Genomic DNA, 11303 nt, shown 5'->3' on the forward strand with positions numbered 1-11303 from the left:
TTATTGTTTGCAATCATCAAAGAGTGTTGCATTTGTTATCATGCCTGTGTGCATGTGTGATGTTTCCAGTGGTCAGTGGTTGTACTTGTTTTGCAGAGTAATCCCTCAGTCTGTCTCTGAAACAAAAAAACCCTGAAAAAAGAAAATCAACCAACTCTGGAACCACAGAGTCTGATTCTTGTTCCCATGACAAAGTATTGCTCTCAGTTACAGACTAAAATGGAATACAAGAGACCAATATATGTTTTTACAAAAAACACAAACATAAATCAAAGGAAACTGGAAAAAAAGAAGAAAAAAAATCAGTGTCCCTGCCTTTTATGTTTCTAAATACATTTCTCTTTGTAAGATTAAAATCCAGTTGAAATGCTGTTGAGGTCAGTGAGCGTTTTCATGTGATACCTTCTGCACAATCTCTGATCTCAAGAAAAAAATCGCAGATCTCTCTGATAGAGAAAAGTGCAAACACGAGAACGCATACCAAAACTTTAATTTCAGTTGGCGATATAAAAAATGTTGCTTTGTTTTTTTGATTCAGAATATTCAAAAATCTGGCTTCAACTTAATTCGTGAGCTTCTGTGTTATTATCTGTAAAAGAAAAAAGTACTTTTAAAAAAAATCTTTAAAAGACCAGATTTTACAAGATCGATGCAAAGGAGTGCTGTATGTAGAGCTAATAAAGCAACCAGTAGCATACTACTTATTTTAAGTAAACAGATGTAGGTACTCCCATTGACAGAACTTCTCTTGCCTGATTTTTAAATTATTTTAAGTGTCAAACGCAAACAAATAAAACAGTTTTTCAAGTTTATTAACCCATTTTACAGAGTGTTTATGAGAAGGGTCTAAAAATTTATTTACAGTGTAACAGGCCAAATTTTGGGCGGTTTGTTCTTCATGCAGTTTGTGGCGTTAGTGTGTCACTAAAGTCTGTTTACACCGATGGTTGTCCTTCATCGACGAAGCTGAGCTGCACGTCCTGCAGGTTCAGCAGGGGACTTCTGGGATTTGTTTCTATGCTGGAGGTTTGGAGAAAGGGCTGGAAATGTGACTGCGGACAGCAGTGGGATGACGCTGGGGGGTGGGAATGGGGCAGAGTCTGTGAGTCAGAGATGGGTTCTGATAAATCTACTAGGAGGGGGGTGATAAAAGATGTATGGCCTGATGGAGAAAGGGAAGGGATAGAGGAAGAGGGGCAGGGGTGTGTCACAGCTGTGTGCTCATGAGGAGAGCTGTTGAGCGAAGGTGGAGCTGAGCGATGAGAGAGCGGGGAAGGGGGGCTGACCTGCTGGGAGACGGGGGTAAGATCAAGTGGAGGGGAGATGTTTGGAGAACAATGGAGGGAATCGAACTGCTCCTGAAATCGAGGGCTTGCACTCAGCTGAGGTGAGTGCTGGTCAGAGACCAGGACGGAAGGAGTGTTTTGGCTGTCCAGAGGATCTACTGGGGTTGAAGTGGTAGGGCCTGACAACCAACAGCGAGGGGACACGCTGGGAGGGGGAGTCACAGCGCAGGGCATCAGCAGCGTGGAGGAATTTTGAAGGAAAGGTTTGAGGAGGCGGGTCATTTCCTGCAGCTCCTGACTCACAGCTGTCACCTGGCGGGAGAGGATGCACATCTGGGGAGACGGAAGAGAGAAAAAGTAGAAAAGGTCCAAGTTGTTGGACATTTATGCAGACCTGTTCAATAAATAAAGACTCGCGTGCATTTCTAAGCCTGTTTGGAATTTTTTTTCTCCTTTAAAATAGGTTGCATTTTTGTTTTAACTGAGCCATTTCAAATCGTTTAACGTTTAACAGGAGTCATTTTACACACGTTTCTTCAAATCTAAATCATTTGGATGATTTACCAGATTTACCAGAAGAAATTAAACTTTTAGCTGCTATCTACAATTTCTTTTTATAGATAAAATAAAACAAGAAAAAATATGCTTTCATTAGTATATTTTTATTGTCTCAATGATTGAATAAAACATTTGACATAGGAACAAGATAATTTTTGCCTAAAATAAGAAAAAAAAGAGATAATTGATGGTATCCATCTTATTTTAAGGGCAAAAAACTCCTTTTAAGTACATTTAAAAGTAAATTTTGCTGAAAAGGTACTTTTTCGAAGATTTTATTTTCTTATTTAGATCAGCAGTGTTGTATAATAAAAAAATATCACAAATGTCCGTCAAGAATTTCTGTCATTAATATTGACCAATTCTAACTGAATTTGTAGTTTTTCTCCCCTCAACTTTATAAAAGTAACAAACAAATAACTCTATACTGTGATAATATATTCATCAAGATTGATAAAGAATCATTTTGTGTAAAGTCAGAGACGAATGGTTTATTTTCAACAGGAAAATGGGTTGGTTTTACCTCATTTTTTAGCTTTTCAATAGTCTGCATGGTGTCACCTCCATCCAGGGGCCCTGGGTACACATAATGGGAGGTTCAAACGGGAATTAAAAAGATTATTTTATGCTTGTTTATGTAGATTATGCCTTGTTTGGATTGTTACCTGAGGTGGCTGAAGCAGGGCTGGGCAAAAAACTCTGTGTTGCACTGGGAGTAAAATCAAACCTCTGAGCAGAGCTGGTCTGGTTTTCAGTCTCGGTACCATCGACAAACCTGAAGATGCACAGTGAGATGTTACAAAGCCATAATTGATTGCTGTTACTTTTGTGAGTCTTCTCAAAAAGGACGATTTATATCAGCCTGATTTTAAATATTCTAATTTATACTGATGCAGTTAGGAGAAGATCCACACGGGGGCAGCAGACTACTGCTAATAATGACTAGATATCTACAGTACTATACTAGAGTAGAATCACAATTTACCTTATCTCAAAAACCTGGGCATAGTTTAGTCTAGACAGCAGAGGAAAAGTGAACTCAGCAATTGGATTTAGCTCCAAACTTGATAGATAGCAGAATGTCACTATTACTGCTGTAGAGATGCTGAAGTAATAAACTAATCCCGCAGAGCACTATTAAAGTTCTAATTAGAGATCTGCCGCACAGCCCGACACTATCAGCAAACAATTCAATTAGAAATGCTACTCTCGAGTCTGTTAATGACTTGATTCACTCCCACTCATAATGCTGGACTCAAACAGTTTTTTCTCAGGGTGGTGAAAGCAAGCACCATCCCTCTGGAGGTAAGAATGTCCTCAGTAAATCTATGCGCTAACGTGACAGTTGAATAATACGCTTTGTTTCCAGTATGAGGAAGAGATTGTTTGCAAAAAAGGTGACATAAAAAAGTCATATTATACACAATTTTTGTGTATTTTCAACCTAAAAAATGTGTCAATACCCATGAACTGAATATGCCTAAAATATTTTAAGTCTGAGGTATAATAATGGCTGCATTATGTGTTCTTTGGGTAGAAAACCTCTAGTAACTACATGTTAAATATATGACTAAGAAAAACAGAACTGTCCAAAATGTTGGAAATTAAAAATAACAAAGGAACAAAAAGATGCCAAAGTAATTGAAGAACTGTTTGCTACACCATATCTAGGCTTGACCTTGCTGGCTGCAGTTACACGGCTTTGTTGAAGTCACATTAAATCAGTTTATTTTATTTACGTAGTGCCAATTTATAACACAAGGATCTTTGATGAGAAAATTAAATCAAATCATTCAGATTGGTTAAAAGTATGCATATTTTACCTCTCCTGAATCAATATATATAACAGTGAAAAGCCTTTTAAATGCTACATTGTGTCATTGACTTGTAGCAAGCTCTCCTACTGAGAATACATGTACAGTATCTAAAGTGGAAAGAAAAAACCTCCCACCAAAACTTTCAGCCGAAATGGGCTCAGATAATAGAATACACACACAGAATAGAAAAGAAACAAGGAAGAACTGATAACTTTATATGGAAGAGAAAAGTAAAAGGTTATTTGCACTAGAAGTTCCTGTACTGGCTTCATATGCTGGGGTTCAAATCTAGAGGATGATGGAGGGTACATCCAGTTTGTCACAGTAAAACTCGTCTAATAGCTCTGTATAGAAGAGATACAGCATTAACAACTAAAAGACTGGACCAAGCTCATCTTCTACAGTATATAGAAGGGGAACAGGAAGTTACGACCCCCTACAGAATGGCATCACTGCTGAACAGAGCAACCAGGACAGATGTAATTACTATGAAGAGAAGAAGCAGGGATAGGACATGAAGTTGCGAGTTGAAATTACTACAAAAATGTAAAATTGAAGAATAGTGGGAGAATGTAGCAGCATGAGGAAATGTGGTATCTATCCAAACCCTATAGCAGCATAACTACAGAGAGAGCTCGGGTTGGGTTAGCAATCTAAACTGTGTTAAAGAGGAAGTTTTAAGCCTACTCATAAAAGTAGACTGGGTGTCTACCTCATGGACTAATATTGGTGGTTGGTTAATTAAAAGATCTGCCTCAAATGTAACTTTTTGAAATTCTGGGAAGCACTTGTAAGTCCACAGTTTGGAAAAAAAGTGTTCTGTTATTGACATAAAGAACAAGCAGATCTCTGATAATCATTCAACGATCTTTTTTATTGTCATACCAACTCACATTTGCATGATTGTGGTTTGACATTTGGAGTCGGACCCAGTTCAATAAGCTTAATATGAAAGAAGAGAAATGGGTGAAGCTGAATTAAGCAGGACACAAGTTCAAGAGTCTAACAGTTGCAGAGTAGAAACAGGTTTTTTCCCTAGTGGTCTTGCTCTGGATCCTCCTCTGTCACCTGTCAGAGGGAAGAAGCTGGAACAATCTGTGTGCAGGATGGGTGGAGTCGCTCTTGATGTGTAGCACCCTAACCCTGGATCTTGATAGGTAGAGCTGCGAGGTGGCATGAAGCGTGCTACCTACAATCTTCTGTGCAGCATCGACCACCCTTTGCAAAGCCATCATCTCAACAGCTGCCATGCCACACTGTGATTCAGCTGTTGAGTACGCTCTCTACCACACAGCCATAGTTCCTAAAGCCTGAGCTCCGCAGTCCAGCTATACGCACCATCCTGAGGAAGTAGAGATGTTGATAGCATTCCTTAACCAGACAGTAAGAGTTGGCACTCCACCACCTACCTCTTTAGTGTTTACATTGAAACAAAGGTTTTTGTCACTGCACCACTGCACCAGGTGTTAAACCTCCTTTCTCTGTTTTGAATTATTGTTTGTGACATGTTCTACTTCTGCTGTGTTGCAAATTTCACTTATACAGTATGACAGTTGAGGTGTCTTGCCGTGCAGTTATGTCTGCAGAGTAAACGGAGGGGGGGTCAGCGTGCAGCCCTAGGGTGAGTCGAGGCATTGCTGAAGGTGATGGAAAATGAGATGGGGTTGTGGATCCTGACAGTTTGAGGTCTGTTGGTAAGGAAGTCTATGACCCAAATCCCCAGCATGGTACTCAGTCTAAGAGAGGAGAGCTTCCACAAAAAGGTCTGTTTGATGGTGGTGTTGAAGGCTGAGAAGTAATCCAGGAAGAGCTATGTGGACCGCCAATAAAATGGTGTAAGGAATTGTTTCCTCCTGGAGGTGAACTGATTTGGGTCCAGTGTGACATCATTTGAGTCCTTGATGTGGGTCATTAGTATACTCTCAAAGCACTCCATCACTAAAGATGTTTCAGGCCACAGTTTGGTAGTCATTCAGACCCATCACGCCGGACAGTAGTGACAGACCTTAAGCAGCTTGGCTGATGAGGCGAGATTTCCAACAACACCTCAGACAGCTGTTGTGCACAGTTTCCCACCCTGGGATGTTGTTGGACCCTGCAGTCTTATGGGGGTTGATTCCCTGAAGGGTCTGCTGTGGTCACACTGAAGAGCATGTCACCAGGATGTGAAACAAGTCTGGTGCTGATGGAGGTGTTGGGATCCTCCAAGTGGGAATAGGATCTTGCGTCCATCAGGCAATGACTGGTCCTTTGGGCATTGCATCTCGGATGTAGCCTGTGTTGCATTTGCACTGTGGGTCATTGGAAGTGAGCTGAATTTCCTAGACGCATGGGTATTTTACCCTCGCAATGCCTGCAGTCAGTCTTTTCTTCACTTTTCAGTGTACTGATGCCTCACTGTCCTTAAAATGGCTGCTCTAATTATTAGCACAACTCTCACTTTGGCCTTTAGCCAGTGTTTCTGGTTTGGATAAAGGGTTACGTCATTTTAGGGGTGGAATAATCAAGAATCTTGAGGATGAGGCTGAGAACAGAGGAAGAGTGGTTTCCAGGTCCACCTCTTCCTCATTCGGAGCCGCCTCTATGAAGACCTGCCAATCTGTGCAGTGAAAGCTGTTCTGGAGCACAAAGCCTAAATCCCTGGACCACACGATGACTGCTTTCTTAGTTGGCATAATCAGTCTCATCAGTGGTTGGTATGCTGATGCTTGCAGAATGGAGATGTAGTCAGATGCACAAAGAGGAGGTCGAGGAATAACTCTGTCATTGGTAAAAATTGGGCAGAATGTTTCATGTGATTAAGCAGATTAAGTTGAAACTTTGTTGGCATCAGCTCCTAGCGGGATATGAACAACAGTGGGGAGCACAACAGTACATTTTAATATCATATGTTCTATGGCCATAAAGCAGTAGCTTTTTACTAGTCCAGAATTTGTACACCGTGCTTTATTCACATACAGAGTCCTCCTCCCTGGGTTTTTTTGCAACCTTTGGTCACCATCTACTTGGATGACCTTTAATCTGGAAGGCAGAGTCCAGCATGCTGCTGTTGAGCCAAGTTTCTGTTTGGCAAAGAACAGCTAAAATGTCCATCCCTGTAAAAACCCTTGGTCCCAGTCATAACCGGTCTACTTTGTTATCCAGTGACTAGACATTGGCCAGCATGTGTGTTGCCACCATGGCAACAAATATGTGATTGCAATGGAATATTTAAGAAGTTTTATACAATGACAGAATAATTATATAGTTTATTAGCAAAATAGCTGATTCAGGGGTAAATCCTTTGAAAGTAGAAATTTAGTAATCCAGGTTTTCACGTCTTCAAAACATGAATGCAATGTAAATAGTTTAATCATGATCTAAGGATGAATTTAAACTACCTGGCCAAAAAAAAGTGATAAGTAATATTATATTGGTCCATCTTCAGATTTGATCATGCCATAGATTTGCTGTGGCATTGCTATTAAAATTACCTACAAAGTCATAAGATTTATTTTCATCCAGTGTTGCATTCATTTTACACAAAGATCTTGTATTGAGGGTGTGAGAGCATAACCTCTGCTTTTTCTTCTCAAGCTCCTCTCAAAGATTTTCGTTTGGGTTAAGGTTTGGATTATGTGGTGGTCAGTCATTTGGCAAAATATCACATACTCCCTATACCACTCTCTCACACTTACATCAGGCTCATTAGGGAAGAAAAATTCATTGATGAATGCATCTGGTATTCAGTTTGTAAACTGACCTCATTCCTAGGGTACATAATGTTGCATAACAAAGACCTGACCAACTGCAGCAACCCCAGAATATATAATTTCCTCCACATACTTGTACAGTAGGCACAAGGAATGATGGGTGCAGTCCTTCACATGTCTTTCTTCTAACCCTAATGTGGGCTCATCAGACCACGTCACCGTCCTGTAGATCATGGTTCCTTAAATGTCTTTAAATGCTTCCACCCATGCCTATATGGCTGAATTACCTCCTTAGTAAATTTCTCCAGAGNGACATAAAGAACAAGCAGATCTCTGATAATCATTCAACGATCTTTTTTATTGTCATACCAACTCACATTTGCGTGATTGTAGTTTGACATTTGAAGTCGGACCCAGTTCAATAAGCTTAATATGAAAGAAGAGAAATGGGTGAAGCTGAATTAAGCAGGACACAAGTTCAAGAGTCTAACAGTTGCAGAGTAGAAACAGGTTTTTTCCCTAGTGGTCTTGCTCTGGATCCTCCTCTGTCACCTGTCAGAGGGAAGAAGCTGGAACAATCTGTGTGCAGGATGGGTGGAGTCGCTCTTGATGTGTAGCACCCGAACCCTGGATCTTGATAGGTAGAGCTGCGAGGTGGCATGAAGCGTGCTACCTACAATCTTCTGTGCAGCATCGACCACCCTTTGCAAAGCCATCATCTCAACAGCTGCCATGCCACACTGTGATTCAGCTGTTGAGTACGCTCTCTACCACACAGCCATAGTTCCTAAAGCCTGAGCTCCGCAGTCCAGCTATACGCACCATCCTGAGGAAGTAGAGATGTTGATAGCCTTCCTTAACCAGACAGTAAGAGTTGGCACTCCACCACCTACCTCTTTAGTGTTTACATTGAAACAAAGGTTTTTGTCGCTGCACCACTGCACCAGGTGTTAAACCTCCTTTCTCTGTTTTGAATTATTGTTTGTGACATGTTCTACTTCTGCTGTGTTGCAAATTTCACTTATACAGTATGACAGTTGAGGTGTCTTGCCGTGCAGTTATGTCTGCAGAGTAAACGGAGGGGGGGTCAGCGTGCAGCCCTAGGGTGAGTCGAGGCATTGCTGAAGGTGATGGAAAATGAGATGGGGTTGTGGATCCTGACAGTTTGAGGTCTGTTGGTAAGGAAGTCTATGACCCAAATCCCCAGCATGGTACTCAGTCTAAGAGAGGAGAGCTTCCACAAAAAGGTCTGTTTGATGGTGGTGTTGAAGGCTGAGAAGTAATCCAGGAAGAGCTATGTGGACCGCCAATAAAATGGTGTAAGGAATTGTTTCCTCCTGGAGGTGAACTGATTTGGGTCCAGTGTGACATCATTTGAGTCCTTGATGTGGGTCATTAGTATACTCTCAAAGCACTCCATCACTAAAGATGTTTCAGGCCACAGTTTGGTAGTCATTCAGACCCATCACGCCGGACAGTAGTGACAGACCTTAAGCAGCTTGGCTGATGAGGCGAGATTTCCAACAACACCTCAGACAGCTGTTGTGCACAGTTTCCCACCCTGGGATGTTGTTGGACCCTGCAGTCTTATGGGGGTTGATTCCCTGAAGGGTCTGCTGTGGTCACACTGAAGAGCATGTCACCAGGATGTGAAACAAGTCTGGTGCTGATGGAGGTGTTGGGATCCTCCAAGTGGGAATAGGATCTTGCGTCCATCAGGCAATGACTGGTCCTTTGGGCATTGCATCTCGGATGTAGCCTGTGTTGCATTTGCACTGTGGGTCATTGGAAGTGAGCTGAATTTCCTAGACGCATGGGTATTTTACCCTCGCAATGCCTGCAGTCAGTCTTTTCTTCACTTTTCAGTGTACTGATGCCTCACTGTCCTTAAAATGGCTGCTCTAATTATTAGCACAACTCTCACTTTGGCCTTTAGCCAGTGTTTCTGGTTTGGATAAAGGGTTACGTCATTTTAGGGGTGGAATAATCAAGAATCTTGAGGATGAGGCTGAGAACAGAGGAGGAGTGGTTTCCAGGTCCACCTCTTCCTCATTCGGAGCCGCCTCTATGAAGACCTGCCAATCTGTGCAGTGAAAGCTGTTCTGGAGCACAAAGCCTAAATCAGATGAGGCCAATAAAAATCTTAGGGTGGCACACTGAAACTAAAAGCCATAATTTCACGGTTTTCCTGTAGAATTCATAAAGACTTAAGTAAACACCTACTCATATCTTTGTTTATTGTGTGATTTTGAATGTTACGTCACAGGCAGTGCATAATGGGATGAACTGCTAGACTGATGATACTACTGGCCAGGGCATTTCACAGAGGTGCCTGGCCACCCCTTGTCTCCCCCTGGTGGTGCCACTGTTCATGAACCAGAATAGAGGAATCCTGCTATTCTAATGCTAAAACTAAAGCCCTACCAATGCTAAACAGCTTTGTTCCTGCTATAGTACGCCTCTTGCACTCATTAATAAGATTGATAAGAGTGGTATTCCAAGGTGCATGTAGAACTTAGAAGAGTTGCTAAATGGTACCATAGCTACTATTTTCTTTACTGTTGAGATGTGACAAGAGCTGATCCCTAATCTGCATGAATTTTTCTAAATCTCTCAGTTGAAAAATATGCCACAGACTTCTTGTACCTGCTTGAAAATGTATTATTACAGAGAGAGCTTCCCTGAAATATTGTCCGGCTGTCAACAGGCAGAAGGTTAAAGGTTGAGCTCTGCGACAGCAGATGATGGAATGTTGGGGAGAAGGAGCACACACCAGCATGACAATTACCAGCCAGACTTCTATATGTTTACAGAATTGAAAAGTGTGAGTGACTGGCCCAGATTCACTATAGTTAGATTTATAAATGGTTTTTTATAGATGCCAGACAAAAAAAAATCAGGTTGCAAAATATGTTCTGCACATGCAAATGTACAAATTATTTCTACGCTTATGCTTTGAAGGTCATCAAGCAATTTTTATATGAATGAATTTTAAAAAATGTCAGCTGAACATCAAACATCGATGTACCAATAGCTACAGCTGAAAACCCTAAGTTTAAACAGCCTGCAAGGTTTTTAGGTATTTAATTGGCTCCTTACCGAGGGCTGAGGTCCGGCTGTGGGCACCTGAAGCTCACCACAGGGATCTGCAGGCTGGAGGGTCGAATGGGCTCACTTATTGGCCTGAAAGGTCTTGGTGGCAGCAGCGGGGAGCGAAGTGGAGAGCGCAGTGGGGAACGCAGACCTCGGCCCAACCTTCCCAAGGAAGACATCTTGGGGAGAGGAGAGTGTTCCCCTTCAGATCCAGAGCCTTCTTCATCCTCCTTGATGGAGGGAAGTTTTTTCACAAAGCCTCCATTGCTCTCACAGTCCGCCTGGATGGAAGAGATCACAACACGAAGTGACATTTTATTCCTTTTTTTCTGAAACTGCTTCTCTTAATTGTGCCATTGACGGCTGTCAAACTACGTATTAGTATGCTTACGATGAAAAACGAGAGGCTGTTATAATACAAAAGTATTCACCAATATAATGCAGATGAATTTAAAACGTTGAGAAGTCGGAGTTTCTGGCAACATGTTCTTAGTCAACTGAGAGCCCGACTGGACAACAAAAATTCTGTTGTTTCCCAAATAAGGTACTCTTTGGTCAGTTTTTCTGTTCAGCGGTGTCTATTAGAATTCCTCTTAATTATTTTAAGAGGCAATTATTAGAAGTCCCCTTAATTAAATGTATCCCAGTCACAGTGCTTCTTTGTTTATCTGCAACTACCTTGTGGATTGCCTTTGGCATACCTTTTGGCAACACTGTCTCTCTGCGGTCTTTGTTTTTGCAATAGAAAGTAGCTCAGATTTTTGTCTTTAACATTGTCTCTTTTCTACGCAAAGGTGCAGGTAAAAATATCTTTATGCAATCTTAGTTTTTATTTTAATTTACCACGAGACCCTATG

General features: G+C 41.5%; 1 protein-coding gene across 1 annotated transcript in view; it reads right to left on the reverse strand.

Annotated features, from left to right (window-relative positions):
- Positions 1–575: 575 nt before the first annotated feature.
- LOC107092219 (potassium voltage-gated channel subfamily H member 8-like) overlaps positions 576–11303 on the reverse strand; it is a 61386-nt gene continuing 50658 nt past the window's right edge. The window contains exons 12-15 of the mRNA XM_015386552.1: positions 10453–10727; positions 2510–2619; positions 2368–2420; positions 576–1619 (exon numbers count right to left, since the gene is read on the reverse strand). Coding sequence (XP_015242038.1) covers positions 936–1619; positions 2368–2420; positions 2510–2619; positions 10453–10727 — 1122 coding nt within the window. The 3' untranslated portion in view covers positions 576–935. The remainder of the gene's footprint in view (positions 1620–2367; positions 2421–2509; positions 2620–10452; positions 10728–11303) is intronic.

This window comes from Cyprinodon variegatus, unplaced genomic scaffold (genome assembly GCF_000732505.1).
Source record: "Cyprinodon variegatus isolate N-32 unplaced genomic scaffold, C_variegatus-1.0 Scaffold371, whole genome shotgun sequence".
In the NCBI taxonomy this organism is placed as follows: Eukaryota; Metazoa; Chordata; class Actinopteri; order Cyprinodontiformes; family Cyprinodontidae; genus Cyprinodon; species Cyprinodon variegatus.